The 14,123-nt window shown below is 49.7% G+C and overlaps 1 protein-coding gene across 1 annotated transcript; it reads right to left on the bottom strand.

Annotated features, from left to right (window-relative positions):
* Positions 1-2,650: 2,650 nt before the first annotated feature.
* HOXC4 (homeobox C4) lies at positions 2,651-3,928 on the bottom strand. Its single transcript, XM_068971811.1, has 2 exons — positions 3,490-3,928; positions 2,651-3,006 (listed from the first exon to the last, which is right to left on the bottom strand). The coding sequence occupies exons 1-2, from the start codon at positions 3,926-3,928 to the stop codon at positions 2,651-2,653; spliced, it is 795 nt and encodes a 264-aa protein (XP_068827912.1).
* Positions 3,929-14,123: the final 10,195 nt, after the last annotated feature.

Raw genomic sequence — 14,123 nt, forward strand, 5'->3', positions numbered from 1 at the left:
CCAAATTTTTCCAAAACTCAAATACAAGAGGGTTTAGTTTTATTTGTCAAACTATGGATGTCTGATGTTTCTGCTTTTCAGATCGAGAAGGACAGAGAGAGATACACAAAGAGTGACTACATGTGGATGTGTGAGAAGAGAAATTTAAAAGGAAGAGGAATTTAAAACGGAAGCTCCTAAAGAAGGAAAAATAAAAGAACTGTCCCAATCCTTTTATACTGCTTTTCTTGAACAAGAGTGTGTACCTTTAGCAAGTTCATCTTAATTTCCCTCCCCTGTGTTCATCCCTTTCACTTCAGGGAGGAGAAAGAATACATTCCCCTGAAACCAAGTGAGCAAAGTTAGGAAAAGATTATGAATCTTAATTTCCCTTGCCCCCTATTTCCATCTTAACTTCCTTAAGGGATTGGAAAGACTTCCAGTTCCCCCTCTCACACCTTCCCTTTTCCTAAGAGCAGCTAGACCCCCTTTTCCTGCCCCAAAGCCAATTGCATCAAGATGATGGGAGCTACAGTCAGATTTGGCCCCTAATTCACTTGATTACATAAAATCACTCCAGATAATTGTTGGCCCTGCTTCCTCACACTGTAGGCAGCATGTTTTGCTGTCCCCAGGGCACCATTGAGGGAGGGGAAAATAGACCTACAGGACCCCAGCACACACACACACACACACACACACACACACATCCAGCAAGTGGTTCAAGAGGAAATAAATCCAAAGCGTATCAAACAGATATTCATAACTTGGTTCCTCTGTTGCCTTTCACTCCAGAATTTGAGGAGAGAGGAGAGCAGTACCCATGGCTTCCCTACTTATCCCAGATCTCTTCTCCCTCTCTTCTACTGCTGACAGCCCTCCATCCTGATATATGGATAAACTGTCGGAGAAGCTCACCAACTACCTCTTCACCTTCTCCCAACAAACAAGCAAAAATTCGAACAGGCCTTGCTCAGAGCCTGGTCTCCAGGACTAGAATTCTTTGGAGACTTGACTGAAAGTAATCATTCAGGCAATCCAAATCAGTTTTTTTTTGTTTTAGCCCCCAAGGAAGCAATTAAAAAAATTTTTTTTACAAGCAGGAAGACTTGTTCCTCCAATCTCCAAGCCCTATGGAGACCTGGGAGGTTGTAGGAAGAAAGGTGATCCCCCTGCCTCTCCGTGTGTCTTTTCTCAACATCTAGCAGGTCCATGATAAAAGTTGGGGGGAGCGGGGAATAAGAGTGCTTCATTATCTCCAGGCATCAGGCTTTGAGGCCTACCCATGCAAGAGGGCCTCCCAGGCCTCTGGCCTCCACTTCACCCTTCTTTCCAAGTCTAAACAAACAGAAAAGCCATCCTGACAGGTCACTTTGCTGCTTTAGAATCACCAGCTCAAACTGTTTCTTCTTTTATGAGAACAGGCATGTTGAGAGGCATCTTCCTAATCCCTCATCCCCAAAGAACTCCCCAAAGATGAAAACTCTTCTTCGTCCCCACTCCCTAAACTTGCCTTCTAATCTGCAAATTAGGCAGGCCTACTCACCACAGGGAAGGGAGAAGAGGGGAGTCAGGAAGAGACAAAGGAGGCACCGTGCTTAACTCTAGAAAAGTGAGACCCCCAGGAGAGTCTGGCCCCTACAGACTCAGGGAGCGAGTGCCCTACTCTTCCACATCCCCTCTTCTGACATGTTCTGCCCCAAACCTTTTGCTGGATCTTCTAAGGACCTTGGGAAACTGGAGTTGAGAGTTAAGATTTGTGTATTTGCTTAGAGTAAACTTCAGCAACTCTAGAGAGAAGGTGGGATGTTACCAGGCCAGAAGGAGGAGGGGGAGAAAAAGAAACCATCAGACACTGACGTAAAACTAATTCACATCCACTGGTTTATTATTGATCACGGGGCATTTCACATCGACACTAAAATTCTTTATTGCAAGTTTTACAATAATCAAGTAAATTCAGTCCAAAAACACAATAACCACGATGGGGGGTGGGGTGGGGTGTTCTACCTATAGACTGCCTCTCTGAACTGAAAGTTCATTTTTATTTTCTTTTGGCTCCTCAAACTGAACAGCTCTGAGAGGCTCTCCAGATGCATTTAGCTTTGTCTGCTGTCTTCCCCCTTATCCTCCCAGCTCCCCCCAACAATAATACAAAAGAACTTCATAGCTTTGTTCTCCTTAAAATGACTTCCCCCTCACTAACCTCCCCTGGTGCATTTTCAATGCAAAAGGCCTAAGGAAAGAGGGGGGAAGGAGGAGGAGGAGTACTGGCTTAAAAATCTCTTTCCTTTTTTCTTTTCCTCATTTCCCCTGAAATGCACCCAAACCAGACCATCACACCTTGCAATATATAATTTTTGCAGTTTTTTTCCCTTAAAAAATAAATAACCCCCCAAATGGCCTTAAAAAAAAAAACACAACAAAAAACCAGCAGGTACCATGCTAAGACAACATCACATGCTTAAAAGGGTCCTTAACAGTGGAAAGGAGAGAAGGGCAGGGGGCTTGTTTATCTGTTTTGTCTGTTTGGAATTGACAAGGGGGAAGGTGGGAGGAAGAGAGAAAAGAACCAAAATATATATATATATTAAATTCTATAAATAAGAGTCAATTTGTGTGTGAGGGGAGGATGGGGGGCCTGGGATAGGGGCAGGCTGTGAGTTATGTTTTATAACCTGGTAATGTCCTCTGCCCGTTGCTGCTCCGGCGGCGTGGCGCTCTGGGAGTGGTCTTCAGAAGTGCCCGGGGTGGCTGCGGAGAGGGTGCTGGGCGCAGCGCCGGCCGGGGGCGCTGACCTGACTTTGGTGTTGGGGAGTCGGTGGTCCTTCTTCCATTTCATGCGACGGTTTTGGAACCAGATTTTGATCTGCCTCTCAGAGAGGCACAGCGAGTGGGCGATCTCGATCCTTCTTCTTCGGGTCAGGTAGCGATTGTAATGAAACTCTTTCTCTAATTCCAGGACTTGCTGCCGGGTGTAGGCTGTCCTCGAGCGCTTGGGTTCCCCTCCGTTATAATTGGGGTTCACTGAGGGGAGGGGGGAAGCAAATAGTGGGGTTCAAAGGCAGCAGGCTCCCCGCCCCCCACCCTCACCCCATCCTCAGCTCTGTTGGAACAGGAGGAGGGGGCGATGGAAATAAAGTCATCAAGCTAAATGGGTTATAAAGAAGTTGAAGGGAGCTGGAGACTTTGTAGTGTAATAAGAGGGGAATCCTCATTGTAACGACACTGAATTATTTATGCGCCCTTAGAAAGCGAGCATAGTTTTCACACATACATAACAGATCGTAGCACATGGCTCGGACTGCCCAGAGTAGCTAAGCCATAAAATTTATGGGGGATGTAATTACCCATTCTCGCTCGTAAATCCAGTTCAATTGTGCTAACCCAGAGTCGCTCCTGGAGAGAGAGGGGGAAGGAGAGAAAGGAGGACGGGGCCGGCGGGGGCCGAGGAGGGTGGGGAGCGCTGGGGAAGAGGGGAGGGGGAGAGCAAAAAGCAAAGTTGCCTACCCGTGCTAACGTGGATTTTTTTCATCCATGGGTAGACTATGGGTTGCTTGCTGGCGGCGCTGGAGGGATGGTCAGGGGCTGGCTGGCTGCAGGCTGGCGGGGCTGGGGACGGGGAGGCGGAGGCGCCTGAGAGAGGCGCCGGCTCGCAGAGCGGCTGTGATTTCTCGGGGTGGTGGTGGCCCGCCTGGGCCGGCCCGTGGCCTCGCGAATTGCCCGGCCCCTGGAGACTGGTGCAGCTATACTGGCGCTCAGGGTAGCTAGGGCGCGGAGGCGGTGGTGGGTACAGCTCCTGGTGGTGATGCTGGAATCCCGATTCCCTGGTCCGGCCGTAATATTCCGGACTGTGTTCAGGGATGTAGCTATTTTGCGAATATTCTTCGCATGGAGGAAATTTCGGATCGATGTAGTTAGAGTCCATCAAATACGAGCTCATGATCATTAATTTCTGGAGTGGAAAATAATTTTTCTCGCTTTGTCGTTTTTCTGCTCCATAAAGCCCTCCTACTAGCTAGCGACCCTGTAAAGTTACTTTCACCATGTGACTCCGCCGGCCAATCACACGGAGCAACCCAGTCCCCGGATAAGGAACCGAATCGCTTTATTCAAAATGTATCCAATTTTTTTTGTGTGTGGTGGTGGTGGTGGTGCTGGGGGGGGGTGGTGGTGATGTGGGGTTAGCTGGCAGGGGCTGGGGTGCCCCCAGTACACACCCCTCCGACTGACAACGCTCCCCTGCAAAAGGAGATGGGGAAGCCCCCAGCTCCTTTCCAAAGCCTGGGCATTGGGAGGCTGTTGGGAGGCTGTGATTCAGCCCCCTCCCAGAGTCTCCCTTTGAACCTCCGGTGTACCCCTCGGGCCTCGGTTCCTGAGCTTTTCCAGAGGTCCTCATTCATGGCGATTCTGCCTCAGTCTGTGTAGGTCACGGGGCAGCGCCCCTCTTTCGCAGGAAGAGGAAGTTGAATGAGGACTGGAGTGGAGGTTGGATGGGGAGGGGCCCAGGCTGAGCCCAGGAAGCTGGTGGGCCTGTGGTACCCCCCCCCATCCAAGGAGACCAGAGTCCAGCCCTCTTCTCCATACACACTCACCCAACCCTCTGGCCAGGGGGCCGGCGAGGCAGGGTCCCAGCTGGACCAGGCAGGTAGAGGGAGCGGGATGCAAATGATTCTGACGTCATTTCTGGAGGTCTGGGGGTTCAGCCCCCGCTGAAGAGAGACAGGAAGTGGTTGGCAAAAGCATAGTTCAGAAGCCTTGCCCTCCCCAAGTGCCCACTGACCCTCCCTGCCCAGCCCAGAGCAGAGGATCTCTTCCGCTGGCAGTTGTCTCTGCTCTCCTTTCTGCCTGGCCCGCCGCTTTCTGACAACTACCTCCAAGGCCGGTTCCCAAGGACTTGGGGCAAGGAGGAGAGCACTCTGCCAGGGGCCAGTCCCCTGGGATGGTGCCCAGCCAAGGCCCTGGGAGCTCTTCCTTCTCCATCCCCACAGAGGGCAGACCTAGCTAGGAGGAAGGCCTGCGTGAGTAGAGCCTGCTTCCAGCCAGGGATTGTATCCATGTAACACATGTGTTTACATGTAAACACGAATCCCCAAGGGTCAGCTCCAGGCTGCCTTCCAAAAGCTGAGGGGTAAGCTCACGAAGCCAGGGAGGCTGGTCAGGCCTTCGGGGTCTCCAGTCCATTCCTGCGCCCTCCCCTCTCTCTTGCCACCCACCCACAGGAATAGCCTTGATGGTGGGGTGGCAGGGCCATGGAGGAGGGAGGGGGCAAGAAGAACTGCTTTCTGACACTCCCCACCCCCCCAGCTAGGGGTGGCCACGTCATGCCACCAATTCTAATTAACTGATCCCATAACTCAGCTGGTGGGGGTGGCAGAAGGGAGAGCCCAGGGAGGGAGCTGGGTCCCCTTGTTGCACTTGATAACAATTATAGTTTAAAATCATAGCTTGCCGGGGCTCGGCTATATTTTACTTGATAACAATAAAAGTGACACATAAAGTTAACTGTTTATGTTTTATTTATTAGACTAAATCTGCCAGCGGTGGTAGGAGCGCTTGCCTCGTCGCTACAGCTTTTATAGGGCTGTAAAACGTCATAAATCAGTCTCGCGGAATCGCCCGCACTCTTTGTGTCGGCGGCGGCGCAGGGCTGGCGGCCGCTGGCTGCCTGCTCCCTCCTTTCCACGAAAAGTCGTAATGTGATTTTTTTCCCCTCTGATTTTATTATTATGATCGCCGCTGTGATTAGTCAATCTACCTTTAATTCGCCGCCCTACGCTGCCTCCTCCCAGCCCAGCCTGGTTGACACTTGAATAAGTACCTTTTAAAACGGCATAACAACTATTTGAGGGTTTAATTAGAACATCTGCAATTAAGGGAATGAGGAGGGGAAAGGGAAAAAAATAAAACCGTTGTGAGAGGGAGGCTGAAGGCAGAAGATTCCCAACCTGTCTCTCACCACCTTTGGGATGCCAGAGAGGGTTCTCCCTTCCAAATTAGGGCTCACCCTGAGGCTGGAGAGCTGGGCCACAGCAGATGCCCCAAAGGACTGATTCCCCCTGCCTGGGCCGGTGGCCACCTTTCTTCCTGCCGTGTTCAAGCCCCCCACCCTCACCCTAGGCTCACCAAGAGCCAGTGCTCGGGAACCCCTGGAAACCTCTTGCCCAGAGGTCAGTGCCCACTCGCTGCCACTAGATGGGTGAGAGAACCGGAATTCCCTGGAGGCTGACCACCTCTTAGAGGCGATTCTCAAATTTCCAAAGTTGGTTGAGAAAGAACTGCCCACTCTTATCCGGGACCCTCTGCGTGTGAAGATTGGCTGGTTTGGTTGGAAGAGGAGCTTGAGACTGTGAGAAGGTGAAGGCTGCTGCTTAGTTGGTAGTGATTCGGGGTTTATTACTGGTGCTGGGGGGTGGGTTAATTACAAGTTGTTAGAAGTGCCTAAGGGAAACCAATGCTGACTGCTGTCCTACATAAAAATTCTGAACCCAGTCCCAGTCCCCAACCTGGGGAGAGGCAGAGCTCCAAGAGCTCAGGTAGGGTGGGGGAAAGGTTGCTGAAGGAGAAAGCCTTCCAGCCCCACCCCCATCCTCCCTTCTAGGCCTGCACCTGGATCAGGCTGCCCCACCCTATGCTGGCCAGGAATAGTCTCACCTCCACCTGGCTCCCCTCCTCCCAGCCCTCACCGTCACCTTCTACCAGCCCTGCCCCCGCCTCAACTTGCTTTTCTTCCTTTTATTCACCCTCTTGGGCTTGCTAGGAAGTCTTTTCCAAGGCATGGCCCATCTTACACCCCCACTCCCCAGGATTCTGAGCTCCTGCAGGTGGGTCGAGGGAAGGGGAGCACGAAACCCACTTTGGGCCAGTGCGTATAGGTAGATCCAAGAGTTCAGATGCCTTCAACTGAATGTCAGGTCCATGTGCATTCATACTATTTATATTTATTGATGTATTAAGTGCCTCCTTATGCAGTCATAAATACACGGAGTTTTCTTTCCAGGTTTGCACAGCTAATTTGACATTCAGGTCCAGAAAGTGAAATCTGGGAGATTTCCCCAAATTTGTCCACATGCATCTACATCATTTACCAAAAAAACTCTCTTTGGGCTCCTATATCTCAGTAGCAAGAAAGTCGCCTATCACATGAAGAAAACAGCAAGCCAGAGTCCACTACACAGATACACACATACAAACATTTTCACCTGGATATTACTGCGAGCATAGAAATAAGATCTCTTCTGAGGGCTCCTGTACTTAGCATTAGCTTAATGGGTTGGGGGGGCACTAAAGCAGCTCTTGTCCATGATGAATCCTTGTATCTCCTTTTGTGTTTCGCCCTCCTGGCTCCTCAGCCCAGGGATCTCCAACCCCTGCTCTGCCCTCTACCTCTCTCAGCCCTATTTTAATTTTTTTTTATTTTTTCTGATCACCTTTTGCCAGCCTCCAAACAATCACTTTCCGAATGCTACCCGCACCGCCCCCCCCCCCATATTCTTTCTAAATCTCGATCTGGTTTCTCTTTCGGAAACGTGTTTTAGTACAAAGCGCTTCCCTTCTGACACCACTGAAGAAAAATATGTGTCCATTGTGTGCGAGGCCTTATTGTGCCCGCATTACCATACTGACCGTTGGATAACCCATATTCCTCCCCTCCCCAGTAACAAGCTGCCGGCTGAGAGACCTCAGCGACTCCACTGATTCTCTGCTGCATTAAAATCTCACCTCTCAGACTCCCTGGATTTTCCTAGGGAGAAAAATAGTGAGAGCCAACTCAGGATTTGGCGGGCAAAGAGAGGGAAAATGAGGTGTCATTCCCTTCCCCACTCTCAGAAGGACAGGATGTGACTGTGCGCGCGCGTATATGGTTTTTGTTGTTGTTTTAGAGATTAAACATTGCAACACGTCTCTTTCCTCTTCCTCAAATAAATTTGACTTTTAGATGGTATACCATCAAGTAATTCATTCCATTTTTTTTTCTCCAAGCAACTTGCAAACCCCAAAATAAAGCAAGGCTCCCATTTTCCCCGCTGTGTGTATATATGTATATATGTATGTGTTTTGTCCCCTTCTAATGCCAGCAGGCAGGGCTAATGTATGCAAAAGAATATGCAAATGCTTAATTGATTTTTTCTTAAATCTCTTGTCAGTAAAAGTAATGAATTGGTCTAAAATGATTTTAATAACCCAGACGTGTCACCAGAAAATACTCAACCTTTTTTTTCTCCTGGAATCGCTTATAGTCTCAAAAAAAAAAAAAAAAGCAATCATGGAATGTTAATTTGCCCCCTTTAAAATATTAAAGATGAATTTCTCCTGTTTGTTCGGAGACCATAGGCAGGGTCCTCTCTTGAATTTCCCCCTCCTTGCTTTGCCTTCCTTGGAATTCAATTTTCCTCAAATCTCATTTAAAGTGGCTTTTTAAAAAGTGGCCGCATTTTAATATTGGTTAGACAGAGTGACCTGCATTTCACCTCGGGTGTTTGACTTGTTCCAATAGGTCACTGCCATGGGGTTATTGATGGGGAAACTCCATTGAAATTTGTCTCTTCGCAAATGGCCTTTAGATCTTCCAGTGAGTTCAATAACTAGTTATAATGTGGAAGGGGAAAAATGAAGGCCCTGGGCTAACGAATTTGATGTTTCATTTTTATGCTGGAGAAATTGTTAGTTAGAGGTTGGGTTCCCCATCCTCTTCTTTGCTCATCCTGGCCTCACTGACCCCTGCTCCCTACTCTCATCCAAGGCTGCAGGATTATATCTTCTTTAAAACTGGGGTGGGGGTGTCCCTTTCTCTCCTTGATGAAAGCTTTCTTATTTTTGTTGTTATTGAAAAATTCTGACAGTGCTGCAGGAAGCTTGCGCTGCTGAGTATTTCTAACTTGAACTTTCCTGTTAGAGGGGGGTGAAAGGACTTTTACTTTTAAAGCACTCTAAATGTGGTTTTGAAAGATTTAGGAATTAGGCTGGCTTAAGGTAGCTTCCAGAGAGCTGACCTGGTGCTCCCAGAATTAAGAAGCCGATAGGAAGGTGGGATTCCTTTTGGGGTTGATGAGGGCATCTCAAGATACTCTAATCTGTTCTTGGCCTCTGAGCTTCCAGGGATTCATGCGTTGAGGAACCCTGGACTAAGGAAGGCAGAGACAAGAATAGAGGGAGAATTCCATGGAGCAGGCAAGAGAATCCTGGGTCTCCTCCAGAGTCAGAAACAGAATTCATTAATGGGGACTTGGCCCGGTAACTGCTTGCTGAACTTCATAAGGGTGCCTGGCAAAAGCCCAGTGCCCCCCAAATGATGCGTTTTCCTGGACAGAGCAAAGGGGAAATGAATGGGGTGGGTGATGAAGATTTTATAAAGTGTCCCCTTTTTTCCTAGAGTTCTTAAGGAGTGGGGGAGGAAAGGGCAGGGAAAGGGAGGAAAGGTCTTCATTTTATTCTCCCCAATTACAGCTAGGTTGGAGAGCTAGTGACTTCTCCAGAGAAGCCTCTGTGAGAAAGGGCTGTGGAGAGCTCTTCTTTGAGGCTGACCCAGCCATACCCAATCATTACCATCATTAACCTCAATAATAACAAGAACATCATTCCTTCACAAACAGAGCTCCCTGTGTGCCTTCTTTCCTTCCTCCAGAAACTGTTCCCTTTCCTTCTCTGGGGTCCCGGGGACCCCTAAGGGATCCAGTTAGCTCAGGCCCAAGTTTCCCCTTGATAAGCCTACCCACATCCCTTCCAAGCCTCCCTCCTTAGATAAGAGTCATTCCAAAGGCAAGCCTGGATTCCCAGGTTGGGGGAATCCAGAAGAGGGGAACATGTAAGTGCCTGAAACTAGGGTACCACCTTCCTCTATCCCCTTAAACCCGGAGGCAATGTCTTGGTGCCACCTGCACTCTCAGACAAACTTGCCTGGACAGATCCGGGCACTCCTGGGATCTGGGGAGCCGTTTTTCACTGCGTGCCGGCAACCCCATAAAAAATGAGGGAGCCCAGGAAAGGCCCATCGGTCGGTTTCAGGATCCGGCCTGGAGGACACACAGCCTGCTCTCCCCAGACGAGCGGGAATCAATAGCGATCTGTGATAAACCTCCCCGCAGCCCCTCGCGCTCCGGGCCGTGGCGGGCGAGCCCCATCCCCGGGCCACTCACCCGCCTCGGCCCATACCTTGGCCGCCTCCTCGGAACCCGGGACCCCCAACCTCGGGCCTCGCCCTCTCCCCGTTTTAATTACGTGATTGATTTTCGCTTTGGCCACGCCGGGACGCCTCTACCTTCAGACTGTTTAAGTTTTTCGGCTCCCTTTTTGCATTTCCGAGTCCTCTTGAAGGGCCGTCATTTAGAGACTGGCCCTCGGGCGGCTGGGTCGGGGCTGGGCTGCGGCCTCGCTCTACACTCCAACGAAATGGTCCTCCGGGGCTGGGCGGCGCGGCCCGCTCTGCAGCCGGCCCACCGCGCGGGGCTCCCACACTGCGCTCCTGCCCATCCGCTCTGCTGAATTATTTTGTGCTCCATTATTCTCTGATAGAGAAATATTCCGGGTTGGAGTGAGCACTCCACGCCTAGGCTTGGAGCCGGGCTGCTCGGCTTTTTTGTGTTGTCTCTTCACCGGCATGAAGTGTGTATGTCTGAGAAGGTCAGGATGGAGACCCGAGGAAGCGCGATGCCCAGGCTGCAGGCTCGGCGGGGAACTCCAGCCGCTACCCCCAAAGACCTGGCCCGGCTGGCGGCCCAGAGGCGCCGGAGAAGCGGATTCGGCTGCAACTTTCCGCCACTCGGCCCGCGTGGAACCGCAGGGCCGGCGACCCCAGCCCGCAGTGGGCTGTTGGGTCTGATTTTCTCCCCACCCCCAGGCAGAGGCCCCAGCACTCCGGCAGCCCCAGCGGGCACTCGAGCGGCCTCTGGGAGGAGGCACCCGGGTCGGCAACACGCGGGTCATCCCTACACCGGAGGGACCGAAGGTGAGGCGAAGAAAGGGGAAAAGGGGAGGCATTTTCATGGACGGGAAGACCAGATTTGGGGTGGGGAGAGGACGGGGAAGACGCGAAAATTTAAAAAGGAGCCCCTTCTCCCACCGTGGCTGACTTTCCCTGTCTCTCCTCCGGACAAAAAAAGAAAAGAAACCCTCCTTTTTCCTCCCTAAACTGCTGCTCTCCTGCTTAATCTCTCATCTTTACAAGTAATAAACACTTCTCTGATTATTCTCCCATGTCCTGTTCATTCTTTGATCTTTTCCAACGAGGCAAACTATGAGTTACTATTAGCCCTATTTTATGATTCTATTTTTCCCTCAGGGAGAGGAGGGAGTTGGGAATGTCTTTCTCACTGGGGAAGAAGTTCAGGGAAACTTGAATTGATCACAACCTTCTCCCCTGTCCCCCACAACCTGCAACACCCCAATCCTTGCTCCCCCAGCCCCCCTTCCCCCGCAGCAATGTTGCCGGGTAAATAAGAGTCCGCCTGCCTGGCTATTAGGATTCTGGAGACGTTGGCATCTGTAGCAATCATTAGTCAAAGCCGCGGAAGCCGAAGGAGCCGAGGAGTTGGACAGAAAAAATCTTGGAAATGATATACAGGAGCCGCGGAGGCATCAATCCCTGGCCGATAAGAGCTCGGCTGCCGGGAGTGCGGCAGCCGCTTAATTGGGCCCTGGGCACCAAGAACAATTGGCGAGGAGGCATTTATGGGTAGGGCAGAGACCCTGGCACCATTTGGGCACCCTCCAAAAATGGGAGACTTAAACATCTTTCCCCAAATTTCAAAGGCCCAGTTGTGTTGGGGAGACTCATGCTTCCCTCCCTCAACCTCTCCACCCTGGGACCCAAGAGGAGCATAGTCCTAGGACTCTTCCCTTTTCTCTCCCTTCTTAGCTGCTGTTCTGGGAGGTCCTGCAGGTTGGGGAGACTGGGCTGGGATTTCAAGTCACAGGGAAAGCCTGGAGAGAGCTGTGGTCCCTGGAGTAGGTTTTCAGGAGGCAGCTAACTCCTTTGGACTCTATTTGGTGGGAACCTTGAAGACAGCAACAGAATCACTCTCTTTAATAAGCAAAACAGCCAGAAAGATATTTGTTCCCTATCCCCAATAAAGACACTCACCTGATGTCTTTATTGACAGATAGAGAGATGAATTAAGTTTATATCCTTCTGGAGGGAGATCTATGCCCCTACATATAGATACATGTATTATGGAACCATCTCTAAATATACTTTCAAATATTTAAGTTTGCAGCAAAACTGCAAAGACTATAAAGATCTCCAAATATGTAGCTTCAATATGTAGCTATCTTATGAGTTGGGGCTTTTGCATAAATCTAGATAAATTTTTCAAAATAGAGATTGAGCAACACACTCAGAGTTTTTTTTCTAACCAAGGGGAAAGAAAAAGCTCACCAAATATTCATCCAGATATTTAGGGAGTGCTGTACCAATACATCCCAGCCTATACATCCAGCACTGTAGAGAGACTGGTAATGTGCACACAGAAATCTGACAGAGGACTGCTATGTTCACTGTGGATCTATAAATCTAAAGATCTATAAATCTGCATTTAAATGTGGAGTAGAGAGAGATGGAAAACATACATCCTATTATACACGGAGCGATCTATAAATATATTTTCCCGTATACAGCTATGGAAGTGCTCAGCTCTCTTTAAAGGCAGTGTATTTGCATCGAGCCTTAGGAATGAGGGAGATTCTCTGATGCTTGTGGGTTTGGGACGCCCCAACCCAGACTTCTCTGGGAAATGAAAGAGCGTAAACTGGAGCCTGTGCAAGTAAGTGCTAAGAGGGCCCAGAAATTCATATAATCTATGGACTCATTTCCAGCATATGGGGCATTTCTCTGGCTATGGATAGGAGCCCTTATGTCTGGGCCTGAAAGCATCCTAACTTGTAGCCTGAACTGAGACAGAGGTAGAAGCCTCTTTACTTCTTTTCCCTTTAGCTCCCTAGCCCAAAGCTGGCAGAGGGACCCTTGAGAAGCAGGGGTGTCTTTAGGAGGAAAGGGTCATTAACATTACAAAATGGAGCCATTTAGATAAAATGCCTTTTTTTTTTTTTTTTGCTACAGTTCAGTTAGTAGGGAGGCTGTGGGCTTTCACTCACACCCCAGCATGCATCTTAATTACATAAAACCCAGTCACTGACTGCAGAGAGTTTCCTCCATTCATATAATGCTAGACGATGCCTCAGTCCCATCCCCTCTCTTCATGAGCTCTCTCTTACACACCCGAAGTCCCACCTTGTCAAGAAGGGTTTGGGGCTCAGGAAATGCATCACAGGGAGACGGCAGCCCCACAAGAGAGTAGTGGCCCCAAGAGTCATGGTATCTACCACCAGGCTCAGAAGCTGATTACCTTCCATGTTACTTCTTTTTTAACTGAGGGGTTGGGGGAACCAAAATCTGCATGGGCAAAAGAAAATGAAAGATGGTATGATTTTTAAATCTGGAATTTTAAGGAGAACTATGGCCATACCACCCAGAACATGCTGAATTTAGAGGGGTCAAATCACCAATGAGCCCTTTTCTTATTGGAGGCAGAGGATTTGGGGGACCCTGGACTTCCTTTGTTTTTCTGCTTTGGTTTACTGGGGAAAGGGAAGTAAGAAGGGCCCCAGGTGGGCTTGGGGAAGTGCAATCCAATCTAGTTGGCCAGTTTGGGGGAGAGTGATTTACAAAGCAAAAGCTCAAATGCTACTTCCTGAGAAGTCACCAGATCAAAACAACCTCCTCCAGGTTTTATGACCCACCGCTACTCCCAACAGGAAAAGCACCCTCAATAAAGCCTCAGCCCACGCCCCCATCCTCCACCCAGAGGAGGGGGAGAGACACAATCCAAAATGAGGGACCTGACCCTTACTCTCTTCATTCACACACACACACACACACACACACACACTGGGTTTTCCAGCCAGAAAATTAACTTTTTAAAGAAGCATTTTCTAGACAAGAATTTTCTCCACTATATGAGCAAAGAAGCAGCCCTGAGATATTTGGAGTTTGAGGCTGAAGAGTGGATTTGATCAGATAAGGATCTGGCCTCATGGTCCCACACTGCCTTCCAACCCCCCTACAACTCAACAGGCCAACAGGACACTAAAGATCACCGGGAGCCTGGCTGCCACCCTCTGTGGAGGCTGCTCCAGGGTTTGGTTTTCCA

This window comes from Capricornis sumatraensis, chromosome 4 (genome assembly GCF_032405125.1).
Source record: "Capricornis sumatraensis isolate serow.1 chromosome 4, serow.2, whole genome shotgun sequence".
Lineage (NCBI taxonomy): Eukaryota > Metazoa > Chordata > Mammalia > Artiodactyla > Bovidae > Capricornis > Capricornis sumatraensis.

Coding starts and splice junctions, on each gene's coding strand:
- HOXC4 (XM_068971811.1), bottom strand. CDS start 3,928: ATGATCATGAGCTCGTATTTGATGGACTCTAACTACATCGATCCGAAA. Junction 3,007..3,489: donor AAAAATCCACGTTAGCACGG/GTAGGCAACTTT, acceptor CCCTCCCCTCAG/TGAACCCCAATTATAACGGA.